Source organism: Sus scrofa, chromosome 14 (assembly GCF_054392235.1).
Source record: "Sus scrofa isolate SSC_HxYL_T2T_F1_AM1 chromosome 14, Sscrofa_HxYL_maternal_Yorkshire_Landrace_v2.0, whole genome shotgun sequence".
Classification (NCBI taxonomy): Eukaryota; Metazoa; Chordata; class Mammalia; order Artiodactyla; family Suidae; genus Sus; species Sus scrofa.
In genome coordinates, this window is record NC_139396.1 from 33,484,395 (window position 1) to 33,505,973 (window position 21,579).

Genomic DNA, 21,579 nt, shown 5'->3' on the forward strand with positions numbered 1-21,579 from the left:
TTCTGGCAGCGTCTTTAGGATTTTCTATGTATAATATCATGTCATCTATAAAAGTTGACAGTTTTACCTCTTCTTTTCCAGTTTGGATTCCTTTTATTTTTCTTCTCTGATTGCTTAGGACTTCCAGAACTGTGTTGAATAAAAGTCGTGAGAGTGGACCTCTTTGTCTTGTTTCTGATCTTAAAAGAAATGCTTTCGGCTTTTGACCGTTGAGTATGATGTTAACTGTGGGTTTGTTACTATGGCCTTTATTATGTTGAGGTATGTTTCCTCTATGCCCACTTTGTGGAGTTTTTTTTTTTAATTATAAACTAACATTGAATTTTATCAAAAGCTGTTTGTGCATCTCTTGAGATAATCATATGGTTTTAATTCAATTTTTTTTTTTTTTTTGGTCTTTTTTGCTATTACTTGGGCTGCTGCCGCAGCATATGGAGGTTCCCAGGCTAGGGGTCAAATCAGAGCTGTAGCCACCAGCCTATGCTAGAGCCACAGCAACGCGGCATCTGAGCCACGTCTGCAACCTACACCATAGCTCACAGCAACGCTGGATCGTTAATCCACTGAGCAAGGCCAGGGACCGAACCTGCAACCTCATGGTTCCTAGTTGGAGTCGTTAACCACTGTGCCATGACGGGAACTCCCTAATTCAATTTGTTAATGTAGGGTATCACACTGATTGATTTGTGGATATTGAAAAATCCTTGCATCCTTAAATAAATCCCACTTGATCATGGGTATCCTTTTAATGTATGGTTGGATTTGGTTTGCTAGTATTTTGTTGAGGATTTTTGTGTCTGTGTTCATCAGTTGTAGTTTTTTTTTGTGTTGGTATCTTTGTCTGGTTTTGATATCAGGGTAATGGTGGTAGTCTCATAGAATGAGTTTTGGAGTGTTTCTTCCTCTGCAATTTTTTGGAGGAGTTTTAGCAGGATAGCTGTTAACTTTTTTCTAAATGTTTGCTAGAATTCACCTGTAAAATCATCTGGTCCTGGACTTTTGTTTATTGAAAATTTTTAAATCATAGTTTCAGTTTCAGTACTTATGACTGGTCCATTCATCTTTTATCTGTTTATCAGATCAAGCCAAAAAGCTTTAAATTCAAGTTGAAAGAAATTTTAATGCTAAGGGCCACAATTACAGTGGAGATATAAGACTTGTGAATTTTCTTTGCTTTTCTTTTTACTGCCATACCTGCGGCATATGTAATTTCCCAGGTGAGGGGTCAAATTAGAGCTGCAGCTTTTGCCTATGCCACAGCTATGGCAATGCTTGATCCAAGCTGCATCTGCAATGTACCCTGCAGTTTGCATTAATGCTGGATCCTTAAACCACTGAGCAAGGCCAGGTATTCAACCCAGATCCTTATGGACACTGTGTTAGGTTCTTAGCTCGCTGAGCCACAACAGGAACTCCCTTGATTTCTAATCTTAAAAGCATTGTGGTTGGAAAAGATGTTTGATATGATTTCAATATTTCCTTCTTTTTTTTTTTTTTTTTTTTCCTTTTCTGGGGCCGCTTCCCCTGGCATATGGAGGTTCCCAGACTAGGGGTCCAATCGGAGCTGTAGCCACCAGCCTACGCCAGACCCACAGCAGCGTGGGATCCGAGCCACGTCTGTGACCTACACCACAGCTCATGGCAACACTGGATCCTTAACCCACTGAGCAAGGCCAGGGATTGAACCCGCAACCTCATGGTTCCTAGTCAGATTCATTAACCACTGTGCCACGCCATGATGGGAACTCCTCAATATCTCCTTTTTTTAAAGGAATGTACATTGAGAGTTTATACTGATACTTGTGATTAAATAATATTGCAGTGTTTAATTTTTTAAATTTTATTTATTCAAAAAATTTTAATTATAGTTAATTTACAGTGTTGTGTTAAATTTTATTTTTGTTTCTTATACTGAAATCTTATACAAACATTATATAATTTCAGGATAATAGCAATGTTATTACTAACTACATAATTACTGAAAGCAGTGTAAGCCTCCTTCGTACTTCTTTTTTTGTCCTTTGGAATGTATTTTACCAAGGGTGTACAGTCAAATTACTGTGTTTTAGAGGTGTTTAAGTACCTCTCTATGTGGTTTAACTCAATACACAGATTCATTTTGTGTTTGAAGAACAGGTTAAACTTTTTTTGTTTAAATTTGTCATATAATTTTGTTTTAAAACTTTATTATAGGACAAGGGACATTCAAAAAAGTCTAGCTTCTGGCCCCCTTCCCCTTCCCTCTGTCTTATTCTTTCCTCCCATTTGGAGGTAGTCATTTTTTAGTTTTTATCCTTCCATTAAAAATTGTAAATATAGCAATTATTTAAAATATTTATACAATATCTGCCTCTGTCTGTATTCTTTCATCTTCCTTTAATATGGTGTCATACTGTTTGTTTTTTCTGCCTTGCTTTTTTCGGTATATCCTGGATATTTATCATATAGCTTGGATATTCCACAGTAGCATTTATAGATATTCATTCCTCAAAAAAATTTTAAAATTGTGGCAAAATATACATAATATAAAATGTACCATTTCAATCATTTTTAAGTGTGCAGTTCAGTGGCTTTACATACAATCATTTTGTTATGTCATTACATCCTTCTTCAGCAATTTTTCAGCTTCCAGAACTGAAGCTGTACCCATTAAACTATAATTCCCTGTTCTCCTTTCCCCTAGTCCCTGGCAACCTCCACTTCATGTTTTTTCTTTCTCTCTGAATTTTACTGCTCTGGTATCTCGGATAAGTAGAATCATACAATATTTGTCCACTTGCGATTGGCTTACTTCACTTAGCATAATATCTTCAAGATTCATCCATGTTGTAGCATGTGTCAGAATTTACTATCCTATTTAAGGCTGAATAATATATCATATCTTGTATTTATGTACCAAACATGTAGCTTAACCATTCAGTGATTAGACATTTTGATTGATTCCACCTTTTGGCTGTTATGAATATAGCTGCTGTGAATATGGGCATACAAAAATATCTGTTCCAGTCGCTTCTTTAAATTTTTATACCCAGAAGTGAAATTTCAGGGTAATTTGATAATTCTATGTTTAATTTTTTGAGACACGGTTTGTACTGTTTTGTATAGCATCTGCTCCCTTTTACATTTCTCCCAGAGGTGCACAAGGGTTCCAATTTCTCCCACATCCTCACCAATGCTTGTTATTTTCTGGGTTCTTATTTTTGTTTTTATTTTCTTTTGTAATAGTAGCTATTCTCATGGGTATGTCCTTGTCCTCATTTTTTTTTTTTTTTTTTGTCTTTTGTCTTTTGTTGTTGCTATTTCTTGGGCCGCTCCCGCGGCATATGGAGGTTCCCAGGCTAGGGGTCTAATCGGAGCTGTAGCCACCGGCCTACGCCAGAGCCACAGCAACGCGGGATCCGAGCCGCATCTGCAACCTACACCACAGCTCACGGCAACGCCGGATCGTTAACCCCCTGAGCAAGGGCAGGGACCGAACCCGCAACCTCAAGGTTCCTAGTCGGATTCGTTAACCACTGCGCCACGACGGGAACTCCCTTGTCCTCATTTTTAAACTTCAATTCCAGTTGAAGGACATTTGCTTTTTTGGACACCCCGCTCCCACAGCATATGGAGTTCACAGGCCAGGGATCAGATCCTAGCCTCAGTTGCAGACTGTCCTGCAGCTGTGTTGGTGCAGGATCCTTAACTCACTGTGCCTGAGCTTGGGATGGAATCTGTGTACCAGCTCTCCGGAGAGGTCTTGGATCTCGTTTTGCCACAGTGGGAACTCTTAGCATTTGCTTTTAAAAGCAGAGCTTGCTTTTGGAAGCAGAGCTTGTCCTTATTGATCTTTATAGGTTCACCACCTAACAGTGCCTAACACATAATAACTGCCAAATAAATATTTGAATGAGTTAATGGACTTTATGAATTGTGAATTCCATAAGATGTAGTAGAAGTCATGGTTGTGGTTATAGTGGGTAAGCACTTAATCTCCTTATAAATAGTGGTGGGTTTATTGGGAATGGTAATGGTAATCCTGATACCAAAGATACCACTTTCCTGTGAACACTAGTGTTTTTTACTCTGCCCCCCACTTTGGGATCAAAGTGACTTGAAGCTTTCAACATTATGTGTTTAAACTTATAAGTAGGATAATTAAGTAAAAGAATAAAGCAACCCAACTTTCCTATCTCTAGACCTTTCATATTTCTTCTGCCTTAATAGTCTCACCTCCATCTTTGCCTGTGAAAATTCTAATGGTTGTAACTCAGTACATTAGTAAGGAAAAAAATGGAGTCAATAACAAAATATTGTGCAGAGTCTTACTGTTTTTATTGAAGAAAAAAATTATATTCACGTTCATATAGAGTAAGTGATCTGGGAAGATTTTTGCCAGGGCCAACAGTGATTATTCCTGAATTAGCATAATATATTTGTGTTTTCTATGCTTTTTATTTAATGTTTGTATTTTCTGATTTTTCTGTGAGAAACACATTATGCTTTAGAATAGTAAAATTAGTATAGAAAGTTTGTTTTTAAAAATCCCCCCCAAAAATCCCAATTGTCGTTTTTGGTCAAGCTCCCAGTTGTGGTGTGTAAGAGTATTTATTAAACATGTTTTGGTTGATGACCGAAATTTAAGGAAAAAACTTGGTAAATACCATAAATAGGCATTAAGTGCTAAGAGGATTCAAAAGAGAGAAGGATCATATGTGGAAGGGATCAGTTGTAGATGATATTTGAATGTACCTTGAAAGACAGATAGCTTTTGTTTTTAAGAGAATACTGCAATATATCGCTATGTATCAGTAATTAACATTTTGGTGGATAGGTTTTGTAGGAAATTAAATTTCTTTGATAATATTTATTTTTGAAGTTCATGGCTGTGTCTTTAGAATACATGTGTTATCCGTCAGATTTACTTCCCTTATTATCTTTTATTTAGGTTAATATTAATAAGATGGTTTTCCCTAAGCAAACACCCATCTAGTGAAGTGGATTTAAAAGTCTATTGTGTGACAGGGAAACCAGCCAGGAATTACGAGACTTCTAAGTTGAAGAATGTACACATAAGTAGTGGAGAATTCATTGCATTTATTTATTTCTGACTTCAGGGAAAAAAATAGTTTTAAAATTTTAATTGGTTTTCTTGTGTGACAAATCATTTTAAAGGATTGCCTTAAAAATATTTATTTTAAATTATGAAGTGTGGTAGAATTTGGTTTGTAAAGTTTTATCTTTTGAGACAGACTGTAATTCACAACCATTCATATTTGAGATATTAAACATTTACTTCCTAAAGAAAAGTTAAATTTTATGGGCTGTTCTGGGAACTCCCCTTTGTCTTAAGAATATAAAACATGGCTCCTGTGATAATTTTGTCTTGCAATCCAACTCAGTGAAATACTTTTTGAAAGTATTTAATATAAGATTGTAAAAGAAAAGCAAATCTATAGGATTAAAGGTATTTTAGAGACCTAGGATTTTATTTATATATATGTATTTACCTATATATTATTTTATATTATATATATATTGCTTATTTTATATAAATAAAAGTTTTAGACCTTTTTCATTAGGAGTTTTTTTGTTACAAAAAAGTTTTTTAAAGGTCTTATTTTTAATGACTTAAAATTATTCTAAAAATTGTTTTTGAATAATTTCTTACTCTAATTTGGATCTGAAATAGAATGAATACTATTTTAAAATTTTCAAGGCTATTCCACATTTGGTTTCACATTTAGTGAATTTAGTCATAATATTCCCAAACCCAATAGGATGCAGTTTCTATGGTTCTCAGACCCTTTTTTAGAGTGACAAAGATTGGAATTCTGATTCTCATGAGTCAAATTTTGGCCTTTGACTCTGTCCCCTTTTTACACCCCTTGCTAAGCTTGGGCTGTTGCTATGCTTGAAGGCTTGTCAGCTAGCAGGTTCCTATGGTAACAGGAATGGAAATTTCGAAGAAGAAAGAGAATGAGACACAAAGGCTTAGTTGATTTGAATTTGAACAAAGAATAGAAGATTCCATGTCATGCACCTTTGTTGAAGAAACCAAAAATTTAATTTTAGAAAGTTACTTTTCAGTTTGTAAACTTTCTGTACCTTGGTGTCTTTATTTATTGAACAAAAGTTTTACTGTTTAAGGAAGTACTCAGTAATAATCTTTAAAAAGTTTAATGGGCTAAAGTTTCTTTTTTCTGCTTTATGGAACTTTGATAGTATTCTTTATCTTATGTATTCTCAGCTTTGCACTATTCAGGCTACCTCATTTAATTTTGATTTTACTGAGGTTAAAAATTGTTAGGGTTAAAATCAAGGCAAATTGCTTATGAAAAGTATTAATTTTTTTGTTTTTACATAACAGCTTTATTGAAGTATAATTGGTGTACAGTAAATTGCACCCATTTAAAATGTTCAGTTTGATTAAGTTTAACAGATGTATATATTCTTGAAACCATCACTGATATAAAAGAGAAAACATTTCCATCACCTCAGAAGATTCCTTGTGCGCTTTGGTAGTCCAGCCCCCTGAGTTGACCCCTGCTCCAAGCCACTACTATTTTGCTTTGTGTCTATCACAAGGGATTAGTCTTTACTTTCTAGAGTTTTATAAATATGTAGTCATATAGTATCTACTTTTTTGTTTCTGATTTCTTTTACCCAGCATAATGATTTTGAAATTCTTGCATGTTTTGTTTAACAGTTGACTTTCTCACTTGGCAGTTGAAAATAGGAAATTCAGCGGGGTTCCTCATGCCCATCATATAGGCCTTCTGCAGGTTTATTAATTTGCAACTCTTTCCAAATCTCCTTTAAAGCTGTCATTTACTGGGTTCTGTATGCTATTTTATATATCTTATTTATGTGTTATTCAGACCATTTTATAGAGGAAACAACTGAAATTTAGGGAGGTTACATAGAACAAATTGGTTAAGCTCAAGGGCTCTGGATAAGAATGCCAAAGTTTAACTTTCAGACTGTGCGTTGTATCTGTGTGATCTTGGGCAAGCTACTTAACTTTCGTTTTCTTATGTGTTAGAAAATGAGATTACTAATAATAGTACCTGCCTTATGGAGCTGTTGAGAGGATTAAATAAGACATGTGAGGCACTTAGAACACTGCCTGGCCTGTAGTGTGGATAAATGCTAGCTGAAATACAGTACAAGGTACTTAATGCTAAGTATCAGAAGCATAAGCTTATAGCTTTAGACTCACTGCAAGCCACGCAAAATAGTCACTCAAGTCAATTTTGTGATTCACGATGGGGCTCACAGATGGAGGTTTTACTAACATAGTAACATAACAATATTGGATTAGTTGGTATTATAAATGTTGCTGATACCAAGCCAGATGTATATATGCATATATGTATGATGTATGTACACACATCAGCATGTGAATGTAGTACTTTTTTGTGTGTCCTTTTTTTTATGGCCACACCCACAGAATATGGAGGTTCCCAGGCTAGGGGTTGAATCTGAGCTGTAGCTGCTGGCCTACGCCACAGCCATAGCAACACCAGATCCGAGTTGTGTCTGTGACCTACACTCCAGCTCATGGCAATGCCGAATCCTTAACCCACTGAGCGAGGCCAGGGATCGAACCTGCGTCCTCATGGATACTAGTCAGATTCGTTTTCTGCTGAGCAACGATGGGAACTCCTGAATGTAATACATTTTTAAACTTTGAAATTTTTTTTTTTTTTAGGGCCACACATGCAGCATGTGGAAGTTCCCAGGCTAGGGGTCGAATCAGAGCTGCAGCTGCCAGCCTATGCCACAGCAATAGCATCACTAGATCTGTGCCATATCTATGACCTATGTTGCAGTTTGCAGCAACGCTAGATCTTAACCCACCAAGTAGGGCAAGGGATTGAACCCATGTCCTCACAAGATATTAGTCAGGTTCATTCATTACCACTGAGCCACAGCGGGAACTCCTTGAATTTTAAAATAATTTAGACTCATGGGAAGCTACAAAAATAGTGCAGAGAGATTCTGTGTACTGTGCCTAGTTTCCCCCAGCTTTGCTCTCTCATATAACTGTTAAACAGTAACCTATAAGTTAACAATGGCACAATCTATAGCCCTTAGCATATTTCAGCAGTTTTTACATGTAGTCATTTTTGTATCTGAATATGCATATGTGCATGGGTATATGTTGTCTTTGTAATTTTATCATATGTGTAAATTCATGTAGCCACCACTTAAGATACAGAACTGTTTTATTACCACCAAGGAACTCCCTTGTGCTTTTCTTCTTCCTTTCCCTTTTCCTGTTTCTAAGCAACCACTAATTTGTTCTCTTTCCCTATAATTGTGTCATTTCAAGAGTTTTATATAAATAGTATCATACAGTATGTAATCTTTTGAGATAGGCTTTTTTTTTCATTTAGAGTAATACCCTTGAGATCCATCCAAGTTGTTCCATGTATCAATAGTCATTATTTTTAATTGCTGAGTAGTAGTCCATTATAGAGATGTTCTGCAATTTGTTTTATCATCCATTGAAGGACAGTGAATTGTTTCCAGTTCTTTGCCATTACAGATAAAGCTGCTGTGAACATTGGTATACAGGTTTTTGTGCAGACATAAGTTTTTCTTTTGAGGGGATAAATGCTGAGGAGTGTGATTGCTGGATCAGATGATAAACATGTGTTTGGATTTTTAATATACTGCTCAGCTATTTTCCATAGAGGTTGTGCTACTTTCTATTCCCACGAGAAGTGTATGAGATCTACTTTCTCAACATTCTTACCACCATTTGCTATTTTCATTTTTTTTTTTTTTTTTTTTTTTTTTTTGTCTTTTGTCGTTGTTGTTGTTGTTGTTGTTGCTATTTCTTGGGCCGCTCCCGCGGCATATGGAGGTTCCCAGGCTAGGGGTTGAATCGGAGCTGTAGCCACCGGCCTACACCAGAGCCACAGCAACGCGGGATCCGAGCCGCGTCTGCAACCTACACCACAGCTCACAGCAACGCCGGATCGTTAACCCACTGAGCAAGGGCAGGGACCAAACCCGCAACCTCATGGTTCCTAGTCGGATTCGCTAACCACTGCGCCACGACGGGAACTCCTATTTTCATTATTTTTAATGTAGCTTTTCTGATATAATGTAGTGATATCTCATGTTTTAATTTGTATTTCTCTCATGGCTAATGGTATTGAACCTCTTTTCATATGTTTATTTGCCACTCATATATACTCTGATTAAATGTTCATGTCTTTTGTTCATTTGTCAGTTGAATTGTTTTTTACTTTTGAATTTTGAGAATTCTTTATGTATTTTAGATACAAGTCTTTTGTTGGACATGTGGTTTGTAAATGGTTTATCTTAGACTATATCTTGCCTTTTTTATCCTTTTATCAAAGACTTTAGGAGTAGTTCCCATTGTGGTGCAGCTGAAACAAACCCAACTAGTATCCATGAGCATGGGGTTCAGTCCCTGGCCTCACTCAGTGAGTTCAAGGATCCCTGCATTGCCGTGAGCTGTTGTGTAGGTCACAGACTTGGCTCGGATCCTGCGTCACTGTGGCTGTGTAGGCCAGCAGCTGTAGCTCTGATTCAACCCCTAGCCTGGGAACTTCCATATGCTGTGGGTGCGGCCTTAAAAAAAAAAAAAAAAAAAAAAAGGAAAGAAAAGGAAAAAAAAAGAACTTTAGGAGAACAGACATCTTAAATTTTAATGAAGTCCAGTTTAACAATTTTTTTCCTTTTATGGACCATGCTTTTGGTGTCACTTCTAAGAACTTTTCAGCATGGGTCTAGAGGATTCTCTCTCTTTTTAAGTTTTATGTCTTATATTTAAATCCATGATCAATTTTGAGTTAATTTTTATAAAGTAAGTTTTGGTTTTTGGCCTGTGAATATCCACTGGCTTCAGCACCATTTGTTAAAAGCCTTGTCTTTCTACCACTGGGTTGTTTCTGCTTGTTTGTCAAAAATCGGTTGACTGTCCTTGTGTGGATTTATATCTGCATTCTCTATTCTGTCTTGTTTAACTTGTGTTCACCACAAATAACACAGTATCTTGATTACTGTTAGCTATATAGTGAGTCTTAAAATTAGATAGCATGATTTTTCTCACTTTCTTTTTCAGAATTCTCTCAGCTATTCTATTTTTTCTCCACATAAATTTTATTTAATTTTTTTTTGCTTTTTAGGGCCATACCTGCGACATATGGAGGTTCCCAGGCTAGGGGTCGAATCGGAGCCACAGGTGCTGGCCTACACCACAACCACAGCAACGCTAGATCCAAGCCGCATCTGTGATCTGCACCACAGTCTCATCGCCAATGCCGGATCCTTAACCCACTGACCGAGGCAAGGGAAGGACCCGCAACCTCATGGTTCCTAGTCGGATTCGTTTCTGCTGTGCCACAATGGGGACTCCTTTTTCATATAAATTTTAGATTAAGCATGTCTTTATCTACTAAAAATCATACTTGATTTTGATAGAAAGTTCATTAAACCTAGAAATCATTTGGGGAGAATTGACATCTTTACGTGTTGAAACTCCAGTCCATGAACAGTGTTATTATGGATTGACTTAAGTCCCCCAGTGATATTTTGAAGCCGTAACACCCAGTACCTCAGAATGTGGCCTTATTTGAAATAGAGTCATTCCAAATGTAATTAATTGGATAAGGTTATACTGGAGTAGGGAGGGTCCCCTATTTCATTATGACTGGTGTCATAAAAGAGAATTTTGGACACAGGCACAAGTAGAGGGAAGTTAAGTGAAGAGGCACAGGGAGAATGCTATGTGAAGATTGGATTTATGTTGCCAGAAGCCAAGGAACTACCAGAAGCTAGGGAGAGATAACTGGAACAGGCTCTTCCCTAGTACCTTTGGAGGGAGCATGGCTTTGCCAACACCTTGATCTCGGACTTCACTTCCAGAAATGCGAGACCATGTGTTTCTGTTGTTGAAGCCAATTAGTTTGTGGGACTTTGTTACAGCACCCCTAGCAAACTAATACAAATATATAGCTGTCCATTTATTTATATCTTCCTTGATTTCATCAGCATTTTATAGTTTTTAGCATAAAAGCCGTATATATGTTTTGTTGAATCTATACCCAGGTGTTCTTTAAAAAAATAAATGTGATTATAAATGTATTGTTTTAATTTAGTTTCTACATGTTCATTATATAAAAAATATAATTGTATGTAGAAGTACAGTTTTTTGGTGTGTTCCTCTTATATTCTGCAACCTTGTTGAACTTACTAGTTCTAGGGCTAGCTAGCTTTTTTATTGGTGTTTTCGGTGTGATTTTTAAAAATATTTTATTATTTTTCTTTTTTCTTTTTAGGGCCACAGTCACTGCATATGGAGGTTCCCAGGATAGGGGTTGAATCAGAGCTGTAGCCGCCAGCCTATGCCATAGCCACAGTAATGCCAGATCCGAGCCGCATCTGCAACCTACACCACAGCTGCCAGCCTACACCACAGCTCATGGCAACGCCAGATCCTTAACCCACTGAGCAGAGCCGGGGATCAAACCTGTGTGCTCATGGATGCTAGTCAGATTTGTTTTCCATTAAGCCACGACGGAAACTCCTTATTTTCTTTTTTTTTACTAATTTAAAAGTGTTTTTTGAGATTCCTTAGGATGTTCTGTATGCAGCAATGTCATCTGCATAGAGGGACAGTTTTCTTTTTCCAGTCTCTACACCTTTTATTTCTTTGTCTTGTTTTATTGTGCTTGTAGGACTTCCAATACTATGTTGAATAAGAGTGGTAAGAGCAAGTATTCTTCCTATTTCTAGTCTTAGAGGTAGGAATCCAGTGTTTTACCATTAAGTATGATGTTAATTGTAGGATTTTTATATATGTACTCTATCAAGTTGAGGAAGTTACCTTCTATATATAGTTTGCTGAAATATTTTAAAATCACGAATGCTTTTTCTGCATCATTTGGTATGATCATGTTATTTTTCTTTGTTAGCCTGTTGATTTGGTGGATTCCATTGACTGACTTTTGAATATTGAACCAGGTTTGGATTTGTGGAACAAAGTCTACTAAGTTGTGGTATATGATGCTTTTAATTTTTTTTTTTTTTTTTTTGGTTTTTAGGGCTGCACGTGTGGCATATGGAAGTTCCCAGGCTAGGGGTTGAATTGGAGCTACAGCTACTGACCACAGCCACGGCAACCCAGGATTCACACCTCATCTGCGACCTATGCCACAGCTCACAGCAATACCAGTTCGTTAACCCACTGAGCAAGGCCAAGGATCAAATCTGTATCCTTATGGGTACTAGTTGGATTTATAAACGGCTGAGCTACAATAGGAATTCTCATTTGCTACTATTTTGTTAAAAGTTTTTGCGTTTATGTTTATAAAGGATATTGATCTGTAGTTTTCTTCTTTTGTACTGTCTTTGGCTTTAATATTAAGTAATCCTAGCTTCATATAATTTTTTTTTGGAATAGTTCTCTGCTGTTTTATGGAAGAGATTGTGTAGAATTGGTATTCTTTTAAAGTTTTAGTTAGATTTTACCAGTGAAACCATCTGGCCTGGATATCTCTTTTTCAAGAGGTTATTAACTTCAAATTCTATTTCTTTAATAGTAATAGGACCATTCAGATTATCAGTTTCACCTTGGATGAGTTTTGGTAGTCTGGCTTCTGAGGAATTGGTCCACTTCATTTAAATTGTCTAGTTTATGTGCATAGAGTTGATTTCAGTATTACCTTAATATCTTTTTGGTGTCAGCAGAGTCTAGTGATATTTTGTCTTTCATTTCTGATATTGCTAAATTATGTTTCTGTATGTTGCTTAAAAAAAAATCATTCTTGGAGTTTCTGTTGTGGTGCAGCAGAAACAAATCTGACTAGTAACTATGAGGTTGTGAGTTCGATCCCTGACCTTGCTCAGTGGTTTAAGGATCTGGCGTTGCCCATGAGCTGTGGTATAGGTTGCAGACTCTGCTCAGATCCTGTATCGCCATGGCTGTAGTGTAGGCCGGCACTGTAGCTCCAATTCAACCCCTAGCCTGGCAACCTCCATATGCTGCAGGTGCAGCCCTAAAAAGCAAAAAAAAAAAAAAAAAATTCGTACGAACATCTTAGGGAGTTCCCTGGTGGCCCAGCAGGTTAAGTATCTGGGGTTGTTGCTCTTGTGGCATGGGTCACTGCTGTGGCTCAGGCTTAATCCTTGGCCCAAAATCTTCTGTATGTCACAGGTATGGCCAAAAAAAAAAAAAAAAAAAAAAAATTCTTACTAGAAGCCTATTAATTTTATCGATATTGTCAAAGGACCATCAACTCTTGGTTTGAGTGATTTTTTTTCTATTGCTTTTCTGTTTTCAATTTCATTTATTTCTCCTCTTTATTATTTCCTGCTGTTTGCTTGTTTTTGGTTTATTTTGCTCTTTTTGGTTATTATAAATAATGCTTCTCTGCTTTGAACATAAAAGTACAATTTTTTTTTTTGCTTTTTATTGCCACTCCTGCAGCTTATGGAAGTTTGTAGGCTATGGGCCAAATTGGAGCTGCAGCTGCCAGCCTACACCATAGCCACAGCAATGCTAGATCTGAGCCACATCTGCAACCTATGCTGTAGCTCACGGCAATGCTAGATCCTTAACCCACTGAACAACGCCAGGCAGCGAACCCATATCCTCATCCTTTTTAATGCTATTATAAATGAAGTATTTTTAAATTCCTTTTTTCTTTTTTATTTATTTATTTATTTTTTTTATTTTTTTTTATTTTTTTTTTTTTGGTCTCTTGTCTTTTTAGCGCTGCAGCCTTGGCATATGGAAGTTCCCAGGATAGGGCTCCAATCGAAGCTCTAGCTGCCAGCCATAGCCACACCAGATCTGAGCTGCATCTGTAACCTACACCATAGCTCATGGCTACGCTGGATTCTTAACCCTCTGAGCAAGGCCAGGGATCAAACCTGTGTCCTCATGGATCTTAGTTGGGTTAACCACTGAGCCATAACAGGAACTCCCCTTTTTCTATTTTTTTAAATGTGTTTTTTTTTTCTTTTTTTTTTTGCTTTTTAGGGCAGAACTCACAGCATATGGAAGTTCGTGTCCTCATGGATCCTAGTCGGGTTCATTTCATTACCACTGAGCCACAATGGGAATTCCTTTAAGTTCATTTTTAATATATTTATTCCTGGAATATAGAAATACAATTGATTATTTTTCTGTATTGACTTTGTATCCAGTGTCTCTGAATTTATTTATCTGATGGTTTATATTTTATTTTGGATTTTCATTGTAACAATCATGTTTTATCAGTCTAATTCAATTAGGAGACAGAACCACTCAATGGTTTAAACAAGGGATATATAATATAATTAATAAACTATTAAAGGAGAATAATTATAAGATAAAGAGAGAGCTCTATAGGGTTTTCTAGGCCTGAAAGACAATCTTAGAAGAGGCCCCCACCCCAAAGTTTAGACCTTAATTGTACAGGATATAGTGGCAGGTCATTGGATAGCAGAGAACACTGCAAGGTTGCCTGGGCCAGAGCTGGTCCTCAGTTGCCAGGCACACAGGAAGCAACCCTTCAGGGCATAGGCAAGTGTCAGCCATTACTGGGCAAATAGAGGGAATTGGGGTACTGTTGCAGGCAGGAGGTCTTGAGCATGCAGTGTAGGGCTACAGGAAGGTGGTTACTAGGCTGAGCTGGGGGTTTGAGAATGCTGAAGGACCATTCCAGACACATGGGCATAGATTTCCTCGCATTTGCACTGTAAGTAAACATTCATTGGCCCCAACCAACAGAAGCCCTCTTCATCTCCAGTATTCCTCTAACACTCTATTGAGAAAGTTTAAAATCATGCTCACAGTAAAGAAATGGTGAAAGGAATCCCATCCATTATCACAGAGCACATATGAAAGGGGGAGTTTGGAACTGAGAGAGACAGATATAGTAATTGGAACACATGTCATCTCTGAATAATGACAGGGTTTTTTTTCCCTTTCCAATTCGTATATCTTATATTTCTCTCTCTAATCCTTTACTTTATTTCTTCTTTTCTTAATGCACCAGTGAGGATTTCCAGTACAGTGTTTAATAGAGTGGTGGTAAAAGATACTTTTGCCTCATCTTTGATCTCAGGATGCTTTCAGTAATTTACCACAAGGAGTTCCCTAGTGGCCTAGTGATCAAGGATTCAGCATTTTTGCTGCTATGGCTTGGGTTCAGTCTCTGGCCTGGGAACTTCTGCATGGCTTGGATGCAGTCAAAAAAATAGAGGTAAAATAAAGACTTTTTAAAAAATAATACTTTATCACAAAGTATGAGGTTTGCTCTGATTTGATTTTTAGGCTTTCTATAAGATTGGGGAAGTTCCCTTCTTAGTCTGAGAAGAGTTTTTATAATAAATGGGTACTGAATTTCATCAAATGCTTCTTGCGCCTCTATTAAATAGATTGTGTGATTCCCCCCACCTTTTCTGTGAATGCCATTAATTGCATTAATTGATTTTTCAAATGTTAACTAGTACTGTATCCTTGGAAAAAAACTTCGGTGTGGTATATTATTCTTTCTTATATTCTGGATTAATTTACTAATTTGGAATATGATTTTCTTTCCTCTATAGTCCCTGTCAAGGTTTTGTTATAAAAATTATGCTGATTTCATGAGTTGGAAAAGGTTCCTCTTTTCCTTTTTTGGTAAGAATTTGTGTATGATTGCTTTAACTTCTTCCTTAAATGTTCAGTAAAATTTTCTAGTGAAACCAACTTGACTTGGAGGGCTTTTTGGGGGGATAGTTTCTAATGATGGCTTAAATTTCTTCATAACTAGATTTCTTTTATGATTTTTGGAAAATCGTGGGTTCCCCCCCCCAAGGAATTAGTTCATTTCATCATAACATGTCAAATTTATTATTTACAGTACCCTATTTATTTTTCTAGTAATGTACTTTTCCTTTATTCCTGATACTGGTAATTTATGGGTTCTTTTCTCTTTTACTTATTATTGCATTTCCTCTACTTTCAGTTTGGCCATATTTTTTTTGGCCACACCTGTAGCATATGGAAGTTCTCAGGACCTGAGCCACTGCAGAGACAACACCGGGTCCTTAACCTGCTATGCCACAGTGGGAATTCTGGCTATTTTTCTAGCTTTTTAAGATGAAGCTTATCTTTGACTGTTTTTCAGGCTTTCTTATTTTGTGATACATGCATATCTGGTTATAAATTTCTCTGAGTATATCTTTTACTGACATTTTGTTGTCTTTACTATATAATTCTGTATATAGATTATATCTATACACATAAAAATGTAATATATACAGTTTAAGTTTCAGTTATGATTTCCTTTGTTGATTTTGGATTATTTCGATTTTTTTGTCTGATTCCAATTTCCAAGCAGCCAAACAGTTGGTATTTTCTAGGGTGGTTTTTTGTTTGTTTGTTTGTTTTTGTTTTGTGTTTTTTTTTTTTTAAATTGTCACACCCACAGCACATGAAAGTTCCTGGGCCAGGAATTGAATCCAAGCCACAGTTGAGACCTATACCACATCCGTGGCAGCGCCAGATTCTTTAACGCACTGTGCCAGCCAGGGTTTGAACCCATACTGCCACAGCTACCCCAGCACTGCAATTAGATTCTTAACCCACTGTACCACAGCCAGAACTCTATAAGGTTCTTTTTATAGTTGATATCTCCCTTGATTCCATTTTAGTCATAGAACATTCTCTGAATGATTTTAGTACTTTAAAGTTTGTTTTGGGAGTTCCCATTGTGGCTCAGCAGAAATATCCATGAGGACACAGGTTTGATCCCTGGCCTCACACAGTGTGTTAAGGATCTGGTGTTGCCATGAGCTGGGGTGTAGGTCACAGACGTGGCTTGGATCTAGTGTTGCTGTGGCATAGGAAACCTCCATATGCCAAGGGTGCGGCCCTAAAAAGACAAAAAAACAAAAAAACAAAAAACAAGTTCGGCTTATTTTAGGCTAGTTTTGTTAAAAATTCCATGAGGTTCCACTCACCGTTGGATGCTGTGATTATCAGTATGTCATTTAGGTAAAATTTGTAGTTGACTTGTTTAGATTTTCTCATACAACTTCTTATTGAGAGAAGTATATCAAATTCATTCTACTTGTGGATCTGTGTAGTTCCCCTTTCAGTTCTATTTTTGATTAAAATAATTTGAAGTTGTGTTAATTGGTGTATGTATGTCAAGATTTGCCTTTTAGTCTTTGTTAATTGATTCTCTTATTTTGTCTTTAAGAAATGACCTTCTTTATTTCTGGGAACACTCCTTGGCATAAAGTCTACTCTTTTTTTAATTAGTTCTTTCCTTGTTTATTGTTTGCTTTCCTTTTACTTTTAACTCTCTCTTAATATTGAAGGCATGACTTTTTAAACAGAATAGCTTTTTTTCCATTTTAATTTGTACTTAGTCCAACAATCTTATTATTTGATTTCAGTTTTTCCTGTTTTGCAGTCTTTTTTCTCTGTTATACAGAGTTCTTTTGTATTATTCCATTTCTCTCTTTATTACCTTTTTTGTTTTGTTTTGTTTTGTTCACACCCTTGGCATGTGGGAGTTACTGGGGCAAGGATTTAACCTGCGCTGCACTTGTGACCTGCACCACAACTACAGCAGGTAGCTGCACCACAAGGGAACTTCCTTTACTACCTTTTTAGTTGTGTGTTCTTTTATTGCTTACCCTAGAAATTATATGTACCCTTGACTTATAATATTCTAATAAAAATAACTATCTATAATTACTCTCCTACCAGTGTTCCTATCTTCCTGTATTTATCATTTTATTATTACACATTTCAGTTTATATGTATTTTATATGTATTTTGACATTATTTTTTGTTTTTTCAGAGTATTCACTTATTTTTTTTACATATTCACCACTTTTGTTGCTTTTAATTCCTTTTGAATTTTCATCTTAGATTATTTTTCTTTTTTTCCTTTATTGCAGGTTTGCTCATAACTAATTTTCTTAGTTTTTATCTGTCTCAAAATATGTTTATTTTGCGTTCACTCTTAAAGGGCATTTTTGCTGGCCATAGAATTGTGGTGAGCAATTGTTTTTTCTCGGCTCTTTAAATAAGTCATTCTTTTATTTTCTAGTATTCCAAAGTCCTTGTTCTGTTGAAGGTAAGGTGTCTTTTTTCTCACTGGCTGCTTTTAAGATAGTTGTCTTTGATTTTCAGTATTTTAAATGAAATATGCCTAGGTGTGAGAAGATTTTTTGTTTTTTTGTGTGTGCATTTTGATTTTTTTGTTGTTGTTCTTACTTTTGTTTTGCATTTATTCTTCTGGGGATTTGCAGAACTTTTTGAATATGTAGATTGTTGTCTTTAATCAGTTTTGACAAATCATAGCCATCATCTTTCTATATATTGTCTCTGTTTCCTCTTTTTTTCAGATTCCAGTTAAATATATCTTAGACTTTTTAACATGTTTTACTTGCTGTTACACTCTTTTCTGTATTTTTTGTCTATGTGCTTTTGGTTGAATGTTTTCTATTGCCTTGTTTCCCATTTTTCCAATTCTACCTTCTGATATATCTAATGAGTTCTTAATTTCATTTATGTATTTCATTTATAGAATTTCCATTTGGTTCCTCTTATGATAGATTCCAATTTTCTGGAATTCTTCATCTTTGATTTTCTTGAACATATTTCTTATATACAGTCTTATGTATTAAGTCCAACAGCTAGATTAACAAAACATTGTAATTTTTTTCTTTGTTTTTCAGTCATATGGTCCTGTCTCTTAGAATGCCTAGAATTTTTTATTGGGTAGTAGACATTACAACATGTTGGTGAGGGTCCACATGATGTTATATTACTCCAGAGAAAGTTCACCCTTTCTTAGGTTTAGTAGATAAATGGGGGCAGATTACCTTAAATTCAGTGAGGTACTGAGCTGAGTTGAGGCTGAGTTTCAGTTTTTTGTTTTTTGTTTTTTGTCTTTTTGCCATTTCTTGGGCCGTTCTCGCGGCATATGGAGGTTCCCAGGCTAGGGGTTGAATCGGAGCTGTAGCCACCAGCCTACGCCAGAGCCACAGCAACACGGGATCCGAGCCGCGTCTGCAACCTACACCACAGCTCACAGCAACGCCAGATCGTTAATCCACTAAGCAAGGGCAGGGATCAAACCCGCAACCTCATGGTTCCTAGTCGGATTCGTTAACCACTGAGCCATGACGGGAACTCCTGAGTTTCAGTTTTGATAGATCTCTGCCTTCCTCTTATTTGCATCTGCTACTGAAGTGTAGCAAGGGCTACAGCCCAGAGTATGGAATGTTCAGTTCCCCTGGCAGGACCTAAACCTCTAATTTGTGTTTTTTCAGTCTGATAAAACTACCAGAATTTTGCACCCTGCTTTTATTCCTGCTTAGTTTCTTAACCTCCTTTCCAGTGCGACTTCGGAAATTTCAGATGTCTTGAAAGGAAAATTGCCTCTGTGTCAGGCACAATCCTAGGTACTTTCCCCTTTTCACCTGTCTTGTTCGTTTCATTTTGAATTTTGTCTTGCAGGAGTGCCAAAGCTCTGCTGATTTCTTTATTCTCTAGCACCAGGCTAGGGAAAGCTTGATTCTCAGCCTCTTGCCTTACATACAGTTCAACAAATACCTCCTTGAAAAAAGTGGCTGCACTTATCAAGCCACCTCTCCATGCTTCCCCTGCTCTCTGGATTGTTGATCATCCTAGTTCTTTTCCGGCAATAGTTCTCTAATAGCTTTAAATAGATAGTTTAAAGACTTTTTTCCTTGTGTTTTGAAGTTATTCTTGATAGAAACATTGATTTAAAATAAACTACTTTTTCATACTTAGAAGTGATAATCACATATAGTTTATTGTTATATATCAATTATCACATCCCTTATACAGTTTTAACTTCTTTGACATCAGTTTCTATAAGTGACTCTTGGTTTTCTGACTGTGTTTTGTATAGAAGGCCTCTGAAAAATGTTACATATCAATGTAGAAATAAATTGTTTTTTGTTTTTTGGTTGTTTTGGCGTTTTAGGACAACACCCAAAGCATATGGAGGTTCCCAGGCTAGGACTCAAATTGGAGCTATAGCTGCTGGCCTTTGCCACAGCCCCCAGCAACGCAGGATCCAATCTTCATCTGCAACCTACACCACAGCTCATGGCAACGCCAGATCCTTAACCCACTGAGCAAGGCCAGGGATCAAACCTGCATCCTCATGGAGGCTAGTCACATTTTTTAACCACTGAGCCATGACGGGAACTCTTAAATTGATTGATTCTTAATAGAAAGACCTGGTGGTGAGAACATCCGCTATCAGTTCAAAGTCATTAATGCTTGAGACTGTTATATAACAAATGGAAAAAAATATTTGGGTAGTCAAAAGCCCACATGTACATTTCTTGGCATATTCGATCTATTCCTGTGGTTATAATGATAATGTCAGTATGGTTTTATGTTTGGGGCTACTGTTTTTTCCTTTAGTTTTCTTAATATCAGCTTAGTGTTAGTTCTGTTTATAGCATGTGATTTCAGAGTTGAAAGAACTCCATTTAAAATTTTTTTTAATGTAAAAAGAATAAAATATGAGACATTGGTGAAAGATCTCTTCTCTACCTCCCACCCTCAAAATACGTACTACTGTGTATAACTACTGCTCTTCCTCCCCATCCTTTCTTTTCACTTCTTGTCTTCTCTCTCCTATTGATAACACATTAATTGAAGAAAATGTAGAAATCAAATACATAAAAAGAAGAATATTAAAATATCTTGTGATCCCATCACCAAGCAGTAATCATGCTTCTGAATGTTTGACATATCTTTTGTGGATTTTTCTATGTAAAAATAGATCATATTGTTATCAGTGGTTCTTAGCCCTGCATTTTCATTTACTGTCACCTGGAACAATTAAAATACACGTATGGATTCTGGGATACACCTCAGACATAACCAAATCAGAATCTCCAGGGGGTAGGGCTAAGAGGGTTTTGTTGGAAAAAAAGAAAAACTCCCCTTTAGATATTAATGGCTTTCAGAAATCTTTTTAAATAGAAAGTGAAATGAATATTGCCATATTATATAACTTTAACTTTTATGCAACTCTTTAATGATTTCAGTTTCAACTTTTTCCTAGCCATTCCACCCTATGGTGAATCTGGATTGTTCTCGGGATTTCCGGCCATTTCTTTGTGCACTCTATGCTCCTATTTGTATGGAATATGGACGTGTCACACTTCCCTGCCGTAGGCTATGTCAGCGGGCTTATAGTGAGTGTTCGAAGCTCATGGAGATGTTTGGTGTTCCTTGGCCTGAAGATATGGAATGTAGTAGGTGAGAAAATCATAGATTTTTATTGATCATTACTTGTGTTGCAGTATATTTAAAATTATTTGTCTTCTAGTTCATAAGTTTTTAGGTTTTTTGAAGTGTATATATTGTAATTTTGAACAACAGTTTCATGGCTCAGAACTGTTTATTTCCTTAGGAATTTGGAAGCACTAAATGAAGAAGGTGGAAAAAAGAAAAATGTTTCTATGAGGAAATTTTTAAATAAGAAAAATGTAATTAAGATATTAGGTTGATTTCTCATCCTTAATTTTTTTCTGGTTATAAAAGTAATTCCACTTATGAAATATTAGAAAATA

At 36.4% G+C, this 21,579-nt stretch overlaps 1 protein-coding gene across 7 annotated transcripts in view; it reads left to right on the forward strand.

Annotated features, from left to right (window-relative positions):
- Nucleotides 1-21,579, forward strand: part of FZD3 (frizzled class receptor 3) — a 113,982-nt gene that overhangs the window by 21,564 nt on the left and 70,839 nt on the right. For 5 of the 7 annotated variants that reach the window (XR_014828437.1, XR_014828436.1, XR_014828439.1 and 2 more), the window contains one exon: nucleotides 21,069-21,265. Coding sequence is in view for 3 of the 7 variants with exons in the window: in XM_001928787.7 (XP_001928822.1) it covers nucleotides 21,069-21,265 (197 nt within the window). In the remaining 4 variants the exon portion in view is untranslated. Of the gene's footprint in view, nucleotides 1-15,561; nucleotides 15,635-21,068; nucleotides 21,266-21,579 lie in introns of all 7 variants that reach the window. The other 2 variants (XR_014828438.1, XM_084997782.1) reach the window with 1 other exon arrangement.